The sequence below is a fragment of the Equus caballus genome, chromosome 1 (assembly GCF_041296265.1).
Source record: "Equus caballus isolate H_3958 breed thoroughbred chromosome 1, TB-T2T, whole genome shotgun sequence".
NCBI classification, from domain to species: Eukaryota; Metazoa; Chordata; class Mammalia; order Perissodactyla; family Equidae; genus Equus; species Equus caballus.
In genome coordinates this window covers 29,337,454-29,352,420 of record NC_091684.1, presented here as the reverse complement: position 1 = coordinate 29,352,420, position 14,967 = coordinate 29,337,454, and the positions used below count along the sequence as shown (strand labels likewise).

Sequence of the window (14,967 nt, the reverse complement as noted above, 5' to 3'; positions counted from 1 at the left end):
GCATGGGGACAGAACCTATCTTGCCTATGGCTGTTTTACTCACCGGCTTGATTTTAGCCTGGAAGGAGTCTTACAACAGTAAAATATTGAATGTAAAATATGGAATTTTTTAGCTTCTTTATTCCAGAGTGATCTAAGGACTGTGACAAATTTTAGTTTACTAATCTATGTGACTTCCTTGCCAGTTAAACAAGATAATATACCCATTTTACAGATGGAATGTCTAGAAAATAAAAACCTATATATAGTCTTACTCTAGAAGCTCCCATAGGCCTGGAACAGATTCCAGAATCTAATGTTCCCCTGAGTGTGTTGTACTCATTTCTGAGGGGGAAAGGAGTTTTGGAGGAAAACCAAATTATTTTGTTACGTGCCATGGCTATTTTTTTCCAGAAAAATAGCATAATATTTTTATTAACTGCACAAACCTCTAGTGCTTTTTCCCGTAAAATGTTAACTGCATATTTTAATATTTTTATTGAAATAACATTTTTGTACAGTGAGTTTTGTGGATATTAATTGTATAGGTCTGTGAATTTTTGATAAGTCTGTCCACCTGTGTAACCACCTCCCCAGTCCAGCTATAGAACATTTTCATTACCCAAGAAAGTTCCCTTGGTCTCCTTCCCAGCCAATTCCCTCACCTCCAATGAATCAAACATTGATCAGCTTACTGTCTTAGATTAGTTTTGCCTTTTCTAGAATTTCGTGTAATGGAATTACACATTTTTGGGGTCTGAATTTCCCTTAGCATAGTGTTTATATGAGATTTATCTATGCTGCTGTGTATATCAATAGTTAATTATCTTCTACTGCATAGTATATTCCATTGAATAAATATGAAGTTTGTTTTTCATTCTTCTTTTGATGGACACCTGAGCTATTTCCCTTTTTATAAATGAAGTTGCAATGAATGTTCTTATGTAAAGATTTTTTGATGAGTGTGTGTTGAATACTTATTCATGTGCTTATTGGCTACTTAGATATTTTCTTTTGTGAAGTATCTCAGTTTTTTGCCATTTTAGAAAATTGCATCGTCTGTCTTATTGTTGAGTTGTAGAACTCAACTATATTGAGTTCTAGATAGCAGTCCTTTGTCAGATATATGTTCTGAATGTTTTCTCACAGTCTGTGTCTTGTCTGTTTATTCATGATGTGTTTGGATGAGAAGTTTCTAATTTTTGAATCAAGTCTAGTCTATCAATCCTTACCCCATGATTATGAAGATATTCTTCTAGATTTTCTTCCAGAAGCTTTATAAATTCTAGCTTTTACCTTTCAGTCTATGATCCACCTCACATTAACTCTTATGTGTGCTGTGAAGTGGAGTTTGGGGTTCATTATTTTCCCCATACTTTTATTCAGTTGTTTTGCCACCATTGTTTCCCCATTGAATTACCTGGGTGCCTTTGTCAAGAATCAGTTGACTGTTCAAGTGTAGTCTTATTTCTGAACCTCCTGGAGAGGAAGTACTGCTGGACGCAGAGCAAAGGATGACAACGGGTGAGGCCCTGACGAACCGCTACTTCGAGTCCCAGCACAACACAGAGGACGAACTCGAGGTCCTCTATCTTTTCAGAGGCGTCTGTCCTTGCACCAAATGCTACACTGTCTTGATTATTGTGGCTTTATATAATAAGTCTTGCAATCAAGTCGTGTGAGTCCTACATATTTTTTATTTTTAATATTGTTTTGGCTATGCTAGATACTTCACATTTCTATATAAATTTTAGGATCAACTTAGCAGTTTCTATTAAAGTCTGTGGGGTTTTGATTTGGATTTTATTGAAACTATATATCCATTTGAGTAGAATCAACCTCTCATTAATATTGAGTCTTCCAGTTTGTAAACTTGGTATATAGCTCCATTTATTTGTCTTTTAAAATTTTTCTAAGCAGTTTTTTTTTACTTTTCGGTGTACATTTCTTGCACATAGTTAGATTTATTCTTAAGTATTTAATGTTTTCAATGCTATTGTAAATTTTTTTTATTCTCTAATCGTTTGCTGCTAGAATATGCAGATATAATTGATTTTTGACTGTTAACACTGTTTCCTGTCATTTGTGAATAAAGACAATTTTATTTCTTCTTTTCCAACTTATTTGCCTTTTGTTTCTTTTTCTTGCTTTGTTTGAATGGCTATGGCCTCCCATGTAATGTTGAATAAGTGTGATAAGAAGACATCTTTGCCTTGTTCCCAATCTTAGAGGGACACTTTTAATCTTTCACCATTAAGTAAGATGTTAGTTGAAATTTTTTTAGATTCCCTTTAAAAGATCGAGGAAGTTCCATTTTATTCCTAGAGTGCTGAGTTTTTTAATGTTGAATGAATGGGTGTTTAATTTTGTCAAATGCTTTCCCTCCCTTATCCTCTTAATGTGGTAAATTATATTAATTGACTTTATTAAGAATTTTTGTGTCGGTGTTCATGACAGATATTGATCTGTAGTATTCTTTTTAATGTCTTTGTTAGGTTTTGGTGTCAGGGTTATGCTGGCCTCATAAAATGAGTTGGGAAGTCTTCTCCTCCCTCTCCACTTTCTAAAACTGTTTGTGTGTGATCCTGGTGTTATTTCTTCCTTAAAATTTAATAGAATTCACCAAAGAAACCACCTGGGCCAGAAGTTTTCTTTATGAGTAGATTTTTTTTTTTTAATTTTAAATTTACGTGGAATAATTTTTTTTTTTTTTTTTGTAAGGAAGACTAGCCCTGAGCTAACATCTATGCCAATCTTCCTCTGTTTTTTATATGTGGGACACCACCACAGCATGGCTTGATGAGCGGTGTGTAGGTCTGGGCCCAGAATCTGAACCCACAAACCCCAGGCCACCAAAGCAAAGCGTGCGAACTTAACTGCTACACTACTCAGCTCGCCCCATGTGGAATGATTTTTAATAGCAATTTCAATTTCTTCAATAGATATAGAGCTATTCAAAATTTCTGTTTCTCATTGTGTCAGTTTTAGTAATTTATGTCTTTCAAGAAATGTGTTCTATTTTATTCAACAGATTGTAATCTGTTAATGTCTTTAATTTTATTTTAATATTCAAATTATTCCATATTGGTCTGAGGGAGCACCTTTAAGTTGGTGTCTGTGCCCCTCTGGCGTGTCTCTATCATTCTCTGAGTATTTCCAAGTTTTTCTTGTATTTTCCCTGTCCAATCCTGGAATCAGCCATTTCCCTAGGGGACTGTGGTTGCTTTTAGTGCAGAATGGTATTTAGAAGCCAAGATTTAAACATTAACATTTATTTTACACCTAGATTTCTTTATTTTGAAAAACACAAGTTCACATTGATACCTCCAGTTCCAATCCAACACCACAGGATTTGTTCTAGATTTCTCCCTTTTCATATTTGTAATTCTCTTTCCTAATAATAAGAAACCTGGTTTGATATTTTTTCATTTCAGCACTTTAAAAATGTTGTTCCCTGTTCTTCAAGGCTTCATAATTTATGGTGAAAAGTCTGCCATTGTTTATATTGTTGCTCCCGTGTATGTAGCATCCCTTTTTTCTTTGGCTGCTTTCAAGGTTTTGTCTTTGTTACTGGTTTTTGGCAGTTTGACTGTGTTGGGCCTAGGTCCTGTGTTCTTTGTATTTAATCTCCCTGTGTTTGTATTAATTAATTTATTAGTTGTATTTGTATTAATCTCCATTTAATCAGTGGTTTTCACCAATTTTGAGAAATATTTGGTCACTATTTTTATAACTTTTTTTGTGTTCCATTCTCACCTTTCTTCTGAGTCTCCAATTACACATGTTAGATCATTGAAAATTGGCCCACAGATGACTGAGACTCTTCAATTTTTTTCTTTTCCCTCTCTATTCTTCATTTTAATTTCAATTATCTGTCTTTAAATTCATTGACCTTTTCTTCTGCCATCTCCAATCTGCTTTTAAGCCCATCCAGTAAACTTTTAATTTCAGATAATGTACTTTTCAATTCTAGACTTTGTATTAGGTTCACTTTAGTTTTTTATATTTCTGGTGAAAGTTTCCATCTGTTTACTCTTTTTGACCATATCTTTCATTTAAGTTGTTGAACATATTTATTATAGCTTCTTTGGAGTCTTTATGTGCTGATTGTTACAACTAGGTCATCTCAGGGTCATTTTCTATTGGTTCCTTTTTTCTCTTGACTGTAGGTCCCATTTATCTTCTTCTTCTTGTGTCTAGCAGTTTTTGATAGTGAACGTTATAAATGATACATGGTAGAGATTCTGGATTCTTTTATCTTTCTCTGATTAAATTACTGGCTGATCTCAGTGACTTCGTGGAGTCCTGATTTTACATTTGTTAGAGCAGGTGTATTTTGGTTTTGCCCCTAATCCTAAGGCAGATCCCTTAATCCTAAGACTTACTCTTTAGTTTCAATGCAGGGTCTTTCCAAGTTTTCAGTGGAATGTTTGAGATGCTTATTAAGCCCCACTAATTTAGTAGGAATCAAATTCTAAACTCTGTCTCCCCTCATGGGCAGCAGCTGGAATCTCTACTAAGATCTTTCAGTCTTCTAAGTATTGCTTTCCATTGAAATCTTTGGAGTCTCCCATTCATGTATGTAATTTGGGAGTTAGCCATGGATTTGAGGAGAATTTGTATGCATATTTTGATGCTTCCTTCCTCCCCCATGGCTCTTTCTTTTTTCTGCGATTTCTCTTCTCAGTTTGTGGCCCCTATGGCAGCTCTGAACTCCATCCTCTGACATCTCAAGCCAATAGACTGTGGCTTTCTAATTGAATTTTAGTCACCCTGCACCAAGTAGACTGGTAAGTACCCTCAGGGAAAAAGCTCATAAACATGGATCTTACCCAGTGTGGTTCTCATCTTTCAAGATCAGTCCACTCCTCCCTCCAGTTCCTGCCTACTTTAGGTCAATCTCCAGTGCCTTTAAGTATTATTTTAAAATACTTTTTCCATGGTTTATAATTGTTATCTGCAGGAGGATTAATCCAATACAAACACCTCTGCCATCATTGGAAGCAGAACTCTTTGGCTTAAAGTTTTACTTTATTTGTTAAATACCAATTACTTGATAAATGTCTTTTAAAAACACAGTAAGTTTCCTTAAAAAAAATTTTGTGTTGTCTGTACATGAATAGTAAATGTTTGTGGTATTAGTAGTTGCAAAAGAAGTACTGAACCCTGCACCTTGAATATATGTGTACCAATAGTCCCTATACACTAATGTCAAATGATCCAACTTGTTCTTTTAAAATATGTGTTTTGAAATAATTTCAAGTTAAATGACATAAGAATAAAACAGGATAAATTTTTAAAAGTTTAACTTGTTTAAAAGGAAACCTAATTTTATAATATTATTTGTCTCCATTTTCTTAAAGTGTATTTTTATCCACCTAGGCTCTTTCCAAAGAATGATAATTGACCAAAAATTAATTATTTAAAACATTTATGTTTCCATTGCTGATAAAATAAATGAATGAATAAATGGGGGAGAAATCGTAGCTTTTTTCTTACAGAATAATCCTAGTTAATAAATGTAGAAGGAAAGAAAGAAATTTAAAAATCACCATTAGAAACACCACGGTAAAAATTACTATAGGTAAGATCCGCAAATGGATGCTAAAATTAGCAGGCAAAAGTTGAAGCAGGAACAGAATATTTGCATAGTCTCAAAATATTTCCATCAATATATTTGGTAATTCCTAAAGGAAAAATAATAAGTTTACAATGGAGAACCTTGGCAGACAAGACCTTAGGCCAGTGATCAGGGTTAACATCACCAGAAATACTTGTCAACATGCCTCCTGACTTGGTGCATTGAGAAGGGCACATCACATCACCTCTGTGCTATCCTTCCTAATAATATATAACCTCATTCTGATCATGAGAAAACATGAGACAAACCTAAATTGGGGGACATTCTATAGGTTAACTAATTAGTACTCTTCAGAAGTGTTAAAGTAATGAAAGACAAGAAAAGACTAAGGAATTGTCACAGATTAGAGGAGACTAAGAAAATATGACAACTAAATGCAACGTGGGATCTTGGATTAGATCCTGAACAGAAAAAGAACATTAGTGGGAAAAGTAGTGAAACTCAAATAAGTTCTTTATATTGTACCAAGTTAATCCCTTAGTTTCGATAAATGTTCCCTGGTTATGTAAGACATTAACATAATGGGAAGCTGGGGGAAATGTATACAGGAATTCATAGCTATTTTTGCAACTATAATGTCGAGCTAGAATTTTAAAAAGTGAATTCTTTCCTATTGTTGGTTATAAGCAGTCACCTGTATCTTAAGATTTTTCTCTTTAATTTCAACACACACATTTATACTAGTAGTTCTCACAGAGTGTTCCTAGACCAGCAGCATTAACATCAACTGAGGACTTGTTAAAAATGCAAATTCTCAGCAGCTCTGGGGATGAGACCTAGCGATCTGTTTTATCAAGCCCTCCAGATGATCCTGATGCATGCTAAAGTTTGAGGACCATGATTCTTAAGACTAAAAGGAAATATTTTTATTAATATATTGGCCAGTTATTAGTAGTGTTTGCTTACCATAAAACATAACCAGTATTTTTTAATTGTGGTAAAATACATGTAACATAACATTAACCATCTTAACCATTTTTAAGTGTACAGTTCAATAGTATTCACATTTTTGCGTAACCATTACCACCATCCATTCCCATAACTCTTTTCATCTTATAAAACTGAAACTGTATACCCATTAAATAATAACTCCTCATTCCCCCTTTTCCCAGCCCCTGGCAACCACCATTCTACTTTCTGTCTCTGATTTTTACTACTCTAAGTAACTCATGTCAGTGGACTCATACAGTATTTACCTTTCTGTGACTGGCTTATTTCACTTAGCATAATGTCCTCAAGGTTCATCCATGTTGTGGTATATGTCAGAATTTCCTTCCTTTTTAAGGCTGTATACTATTCCATTGTGTGTATATGTATATGTGTATACACATATACATATACACACACACCACATTTTGTTTATCCATTCATCCATCAGTGGACACTTGAGTTACTTCCATGTCCTAGCCATTGTGAATAATGCTGCTATGAACAAGGATGTACAAATATCTCTTCGAGACTCTGCTTTCAGTTCTTTTAGGTCTATACCCAGAACTGGAATTGTTGGATCATATGGTAATTCTATTTTTAATTTTTTAAGGAGCCACCACCATACTGTTTTCCATAGCAGCTGTACCATTTTACATTCCCACTAACAGTGCACGAGGGTTCCAATTTCTCCACATCCTCACCAAGACTTGTTATTTTCTGAGTTTTTTTATAGTAATCATCCTAATGGGTATAAGGTGATATCTCATTGTAGTTTTGATTTCCATTTCCCCAGTGATTAGTGATGTTGAACATTTTTTCCTGTGCTCATTGGCCATTTGTGTATCTTCTTTGGAGAAATGCCAACATTTTTGAATAACTAACCCTCCCTCCTTCCATACATAGAGTGAAGCTACTGCTGCTCACATACTTGTTCATGGGCACGTCGGTGGCTTTTGTGGGCTCTCACTTTCTTTGCTTCCCCTGTCTACCTTGTCCCTCAGCTCCCATAAATCTAGAATTTACACATAAGGTCTATTTGTGTGTTGATTTTGAAAATAAGGCAGAATTTGAAAATTGTATATGACCGTATTTTAATATTTAAACCTGTTTTCAACAAATTCTCTTTACAGACTTACAACAGCTGTGCCAGACTCTGCTTAAACCAAGAAACAGTATGTCTAGCAAGCACTGCTATGAAGACTGAAAATTGTGTGGCCAAAGTAAGTAATATTATTCATCAATGTATCATAAGAATCCTTTGTCTGTAGACATCTTCAACTCAGTATTGCTATTAAAGACTATTACAGGATTATATATTTAAAAAAGAATACAGCAGGCATCATTTTATATAAAGCAGATTGCAAGTTGGAGTCTCTCTCTCTTCAAGTGCAGCAGATTTTTTTTTATTATTTTTTTCTGGTCACACTTTAGGCTAATTCATATTTTTTGCTTGACACTAGTTATGGATTATCACAAATAAAAAAGATTTCTGTACAAAAATGTACACTTATTTTTGTAAGTTCATTTACGGTTTTTAAGTGTAATCAAGTATAGAGCACACCATTGAAAGGATTATGAAATATGCTATAGAAAATCCAATCATTATATCACTATTATTATTTATTGAGTGGCTAATGATAGAAGTATTGCTTTTTATGATCTTGAACTGAGTGGACAAGTATATTTAATCATGCATATAACCAACTCTTTCTCATGTATAAATGTGTGCCATATCTATAGCCTACATACAAAAATAACCTTACATATTAGAGATCTTAGGATCTAATAATCGTTATCAACTATGACTCAGATTTTCTAAGTATCTCTAATTATTCAGGAACTTTGACCTAAATTTAGATATCAGCTATGTTGATTTTTCCAGGAAGAGGTAAAATTCCAATATGAACTCTGTTTCTAGATTTTTACTTTGCAGAATTACTGCCTCTATAGCTATTCAGAGACTTGTCACTGTTAGAACATTCCCAACTTTAACTACTTTTGTTTAATCTATTGTACACTCAGTCTCTCAGTTACTTACTGCCAGGCCTGGTATCATGTAGTCTCCATCCTTTGCTACAAAAATCAGACAGCAATATTTTTTATTTTTTTAATTTTATTTCTTAAAACATGCAATAGTCTCTCGACCTACTTTATCAACTCAAAACATATCATACAAAATATAATCATTAGAAATGATCCATATAAGAAAATGTCAGAATTTATTTAAAATTATAGTTTAAAAAGATAGAGTTAATCTATTCTGTTTCTTTAATTAGAATGTCTTAAAAATTTGCTGCAAGCTATGAATATTATAAATTTTACATATATTTATTTTTTCAGTCATTTAGTTACAACTAGCAAGTGCTGATTAACACTATTTTATATCCCTTTTTCTACATTGAGATAGAGAAGCAATTATTTAGGCCTTTAAAAATAATCTTTCTCCTTTTTGGCCATGCTGCTCTCAGTTTCACAAGTTGATGACTTCTGGCTAAACAAGGTAAAATCTTAGCATGAGCACCGATCCAAGGACAGGGTGACGATTTTAATGAGTTTCATTGCAAGCTGGCCAAGTGAGCATCTGTTCCTTTTGTTTTCTCCATACTTTGGAAGCCAGGATCTGTAAGCTACGTAGTTATGTTGGTGTGTATCTGTATGATGTGGGTTTTGTTTTACTCTCCTACCCTCTACTTCAGTGGTGCATGGTTAGAAATCTTCTGGCATCTGGCACAATGGCATAATTTCTTCTATGCTCTTGAGTGAAGAAGTAAGTTTTCTCTTTTCTGCTCATCAGTCTGTTTTATTTCCTCCCAGATGGTGACCTTCTCATTCCATTCTTGCTTATTTTAACATTATTCTGACACCTGTATCCTTTCATCGTCTCCTTAAATAATTTAATAATGATTTCTATTATTTCCTATTGGAGTCCACCCAAATTTCTGGTTCCTTTTATTGGTCCACGTTGTGTCTTCTGGTTCATTGCTTCAGATTTGAGCCAAGTAATCAGTTGGTCAATGGCAAATAAAAAACATACAGCTGAAAAAGTTTTGTTCTTGTAACAGCCTCCAGTGAGATGCCAATAACATGGGAATAGGGAAAGAGTTTTCTCTTTTTTATTTACATATGTTATATGTATCTCATGATTCTGTACTGTTTCTATTGGCCTCATTTATTGCTTGACCTTTGTAAGGTAATGACTTGCCATTATTTTTGTAAGTCTGCAAGCTTGTCTGTATTTCCTGCTCCTCTTCACCTTTAGCCCTTAACTGAATAGTTTCATATACTACACTTGATAATGGCTGCAGTGGTTTTTAACTTAGTACAAGTATCTGTTGTTGATTCAGATTGTGCTCCAAAGTGGCTTTGAATGTCCAACCGTCTCCATGTGAGAGCAACTATAACATAGATATAGCAACCATTTTTGTCTCTAGTTCAAAGCAACTAATTCTGATAAGAGTGACTTTGGTTTGGGTGGAGATAGTAGTTAAAGGCCAGAACTGTATTACTGAATGCTGCTTATATGAGTTTTAGAGAACACATTAATACCACTTATTTCCCTTAAAAACAGCAATGTTATTATGTTCAGACCCATATAGTATCTTTGCCAGCAATATCTTACAATAAATGTTTTACAATAGGTCTATGAAAAGGGACCCTTAGTTCTCTTTAGAATACAAGAAAACAAAGTTGTAAGACAGACTACAGCCACCATAGACTAATAATAATCTTTTGAATCTCTAACTTGAATAATGAGACCTAAGAAAAGATTTAAAAATAAAAATGAAGGAGAGGTCATTTTATTGATATGTTAATCCAAGTAATATTTGGAGGCATTGAAATTGTCTTTTATTTTCTTCCAAAGCCTTTCTTCTTGCTAATTATAGCCCTGTAGTTCATGAGATTTGTGTTTGGAACATGATGAGCTCTGTATTGTAGCTTTAAATGGACAGTCATTATTGACTGCCAGCTTAGTCTTTAAAATCAATAATTACATTGTACCTAATTGTCAACCTTCATGATGTTTTTTAATTGGTAAAGAAAACTAACTGGAAAAATGAAAAGCATTAATTTTCTGTGTTACCTTTTTATTGACTTTATTTAAATATTACGGAAAATTTTGGTTTCAGGCTTTCTCCTAATTTACCCTTACACACACACACAAGACACATATAGTTAAAATTGAGTTGTTTGAACACATCTACCTAGATTCCTGTCCAGGTAGGAGAAGTTCTGCTTCTTTATTTTTTAGGAAATAAACCCCTTCTGTGGCCCTTTGTAGATGTTCTGTATGTAGTTGTTGTTGTTTGTTGTTACTGTTTTTTATTTGAGACTAATCTGTTTGCAACTGACTGAGACAGAAAAATGTGATGTTCCTTTCCACTCACTCCAGATTTTGATAGAAGACTTGTTTTATTTATTTCCAAAATTATATCCGCAGGAAACAAGCTGTTTAAATTCAGATTATGCTGAAGCAAAATGGTCCTGGTATGAGAAGCAACGTGCTGTTTTACGAGCACAGAGTCCCTTTTCTCATAACTGATTGATAGTAAATATTTTCCTGAAGAATTATTACCAACCATGAACAGTGCAACTGTTTCACTTTTTTTCTGTGCTACTTGCTGTACCAGCCATTGTCGGTAATTAAGATCTACAATTCACAATGCAGACGTTTGCACTTCCTCTGGGTCTGTGCTATTTATAAGGCATTTCAGCTGTTCAGAGTTTCTTTTGAGTTTTAAACTACATGTTAACAGGCTTCTTTAATATACTGTTCTACAAGTAGCATGTCAGATGGTCCATTCTTCACACAGGCCCTTCTGTCAAATATAAACATTAGCTTTGTGGAGAATATATTAAGATTTAACCATATCATTGAGGCCAATGTGGTTGGAAAAACTCTGGAATGTAACATGTAACACTTTAGACTTATTGCTGTTTCAAAAGGACAGGAATAAAATTCAGCAATATTTTTTCTTCCATCTTTAAATGTTCATATGAATTTAATGAGTGTTAGTAGGGGTTACGGAGAGGGTCTGAGATGTACTAGTAAAGTGACTTTTCCAAGCTCACTTTGAAGTAATAATAGAATGAGGGACCCTTGTTATAGACAAGAGTTTGTGTGTTTGTCAGGAATGCAAGAATACATAACCTTCTAGATGTGCGTAATATTTAAGAATACGGACATAGGGCACCAAAATGGATCAGCAGATTGACTGCACATTTGTTGTGTAATCAGCTTCAGGAACCCTAAGTAGCATATGCCACTGGAGAGGAAAGTGTAAGCAGGAATCCTTGTGTATTAAAATTGGTAAAATTCAAAGTCATTTTCAATCATTTCAAGAGAGTAAATTAAAAAAAAAAGTCCTGACCCCAGTGAGAATCTACATGAATTATATCCTACAATCGAAGTAACTGCTTGCACAGTCTCCTCGCTACCTGCACTCATTGTTAAACATACAAGAAAAAGAAACTAGAAACTGAAAGCTGTCAACAAAGTCTGTTTAAAACGTTGCCCTGAGTAGGGATTAGACTGACTGTTTTTGAGCCTGAAGTCAGCTGCATTGATTCTGCGTGTTAGCTGCCAGCATCTTCCAGCAGAGCAGATCTGTGGAGAAAGGCAGGACATGGGTTTCAGTGCTGATTTCTTGATGGCCCCTTGAATATATAACAAAGCCTTTCCAAGGCAGTTTTGTTTCCCAAAACCTAAAAGTTTCTGTAGTTCTTTTGAACTACATTGTTTCTTTGAACTTTATCTCTTCAGTGCTCTTTATGAACCTTTTTTTAGATAGCAGCAGCGGTTCAACTGTTGGGAACCACTGGTATATCTGACTGAGGCGCTTCAGGATGCTAGAACCTATTCACATTTCTATCTAGCCAGGGAGCTAATAAGGTTGAGTTTGTCTTTGTGGATTGATCTAGATTAGCATGAGATGAGCCCAGTCACTGTTTCCTCAATGAAAAAGGAAAGGTTGGGAGAGAGGGGTGAAGGAAGAAAGTTCTTCATCAAGAGTTGACTGCAGTATTGCCTGCTGATGCATGTCGGATCACCCGCACGAAGAGATCACATGGCTTCTCCAAAAGTCAAACGATCAATTCGCCTCGTTTTGGCTCTGTACTTAATGCACAAACAGTGCGATCTGCAGGGCTGTAATTGCATTGTTAGGGCCAAGGAACAAGCCTGTGCCTTTTCAGCAGACAGCTGGCAGGGAGAGAGGCATGTTGTTAGGAAAGAGAGAGGCAAGGCAAATAAAATTACTGCTAACGCTCAGAGATCGGCAGGAGTCCTACTTGCCTAATCTTACCGGTGGGAGCAAGCGGCTGTTGTAATCCAATTATAGCAGCATAAGCAATTTGTTAGACACTCCGCATAATGTAACAATTTCCCAATAAACTCTGACTTGTAATAACGTCGGCAAGAGTCCGCATAAATCTGCCCGAATGGTGGGGGCTGGAGCGTTCGGCTGGGGGCTTGTAATTGGCGCCATCAGCACGTTTTGCGGAGTGCAGTATGGTGCAGTCTTTTAGTGCAGGAATTTTAAGGAGAAAAGCATGGCACACGTTTCTTAGAAAAAGAAAAGTGGCCATTAAAAGGGGAGAAGCAAGAAGGGCATACTCTTGCCTTCACATTACCTAGGAATCTTAGTGTAGAAAGAAAACAGGAGGAAGCCATGTTTTCTTCTAATACTAAAGGAGGAGAAGGGGGTAGAGTGTGTGGATTAAATTCCTTTATTTAAAAGGATCAGTTTCTATTATTTATACCCTCCTTCTCCAGGCCCCCAAAATGCTGTTCAGGCAGCATTTAGCTAACATTTTCACAAAATGTTCATAGCCAGACAAGCCTAGAAATGCCAAGTTTAAATTTATTTTCTTTTAGAGTTTAGCGTTTTCTTGACAACAGAGAAATATATTTTCTTTGTGCCCAGGACAAATCTTTTAAAGATATTATCTCATTGAATAGCAAACCTTTCTGCAGAGTTCTGCCTTCTGCTTTAAGAAACCATCTTTTACTGAAGGGTTTAAAACCCAGCTTGTTGTTTGCTTAGCTGGCTTTACTACGCTGCTTATTTTCCAATTCTGAAATATATTGTGAATAGCTGTGATACTAGGATCAGTAATCTGTCTTGTTGAACACTTACATTGTACAAGAATATAGTTTTTCTTATTTAAAACTATACCTGTATGATCATTATAGAAATAATTTTCATTCCTGAGTCATAAAATTTCTGTTTTGGAAAAATATTTGTTGTGTGGAGCAAAATAGAATCTCCATTATTTATTGATTGATTAGCATTTATAGTCATAGAATAGAGTTTCTTATTATGTGAGGTATAGGAGGTGAAGAATGCTCATAGATTTGAGTTAATAGATAGATTTTAATGCTTCTGAGTGTGTATTAAATGTTATCTACTTTCTTATGCCAACCCAGCTCTTCATTATTGTTAATTTGTGTCAAAACCAGGCTTCTGAAATAAGTACAGGATTCTTCAAAATATTATGTTGCTGTGGGTATTATTACAATAAATATTTACTTTCAGTATAAATGTTTCCTTCTACTGAAGCAAATGCTGCCTTGTTTGACTGGAGCTACATCAATAAACTGCGGTACTTCTAATAAAGCCACTCAGTGTCTGGGTTTAACTAATGGCTGATTTTCATGGCTTTGACAGTGAGCTGTGTGCATTATTTTCTCCTGATATTGTAAAAATAATGAGAGCAAATTAGAACAATCAGTTTACACAGATAGCTCCTGATTGGAGGCGATGGGCAATATGGCAGCAGGTAATCCATCTTCGGGCTCCTGTCACATTAACTTCAGCAGTGTGAAAAGATCAGGTGGGGTAAGCAGGGATCCTGCCCAATCGGAACACTGAAATTAATGAGAAGAGCATTGTTCTGTGATCAACCTTTTAATTAGCAAGACTGGAAACAGAGGGAGTGATGAAGGCAGCACCACAGCTGCACAATGCCAGGCACCATTCCTGAAAAGAGAAAGAAAAAAGATCTGTGGGTTTTACATCATACTTTTCTTGCAGTATACAGACATTGTGTTTCCACTCTAGAGATGATTTACAGACTTTGAGAAATACTGCCTACTTTCCAAAGTAATGTCTCAAATATGGTTGATGCATTAATGTTCTATAGACTATATAATTCTATCAGGGATCATTTAGGATTTTGATTACCAGCACACTTTCTTTGGCATTGCACTCTGAATTTAACTTTTGATTTTTTAAAAATCAGGTAACTTGGGGCCGGCCCCATGGCCGAGTGGTTCAGTTCGCATGCTCTGCTTTGGCGGCCCAAGGTTTCAATAGTTTGGATCCTGGGCGCTGACATAGCGCCGTTCATCAAGCCACGCTGAGGCGGCGATGCACATAGCAGAGCCAGAAGGACCTACGACTAGAATATACATCTGT

At 35.3% G+C, this 14,967-nt stretch overlaps 1 protein-coding gene across 14 annotated transcripts in view; it reads left to right on the top strand.

The window, feature by feature from the left end:
- BTRC (beta-transducin repeat containing E3 ubiquitin protein ligase) overlaps positions 1-14,967 on the top strand; it is a 166,991-nt gene that overhangs the window by 96,242 nt on the left and 55,782 nt on the right. For all 14 annotated transcript variants that reach the window (XM_070261262.1, XM_070261269.1, XM_023640692.2 and 11 more), the window contains one exon: positions 7,681-7,770. In XM_070261262.1, coding sequence (XP_070117363.1) covers positions 7,681-7,770 — 90 coding nt within the window. The remainder of the gene's footprint in view (positions 1-7,680; positions 7,771-14,967) is intronic.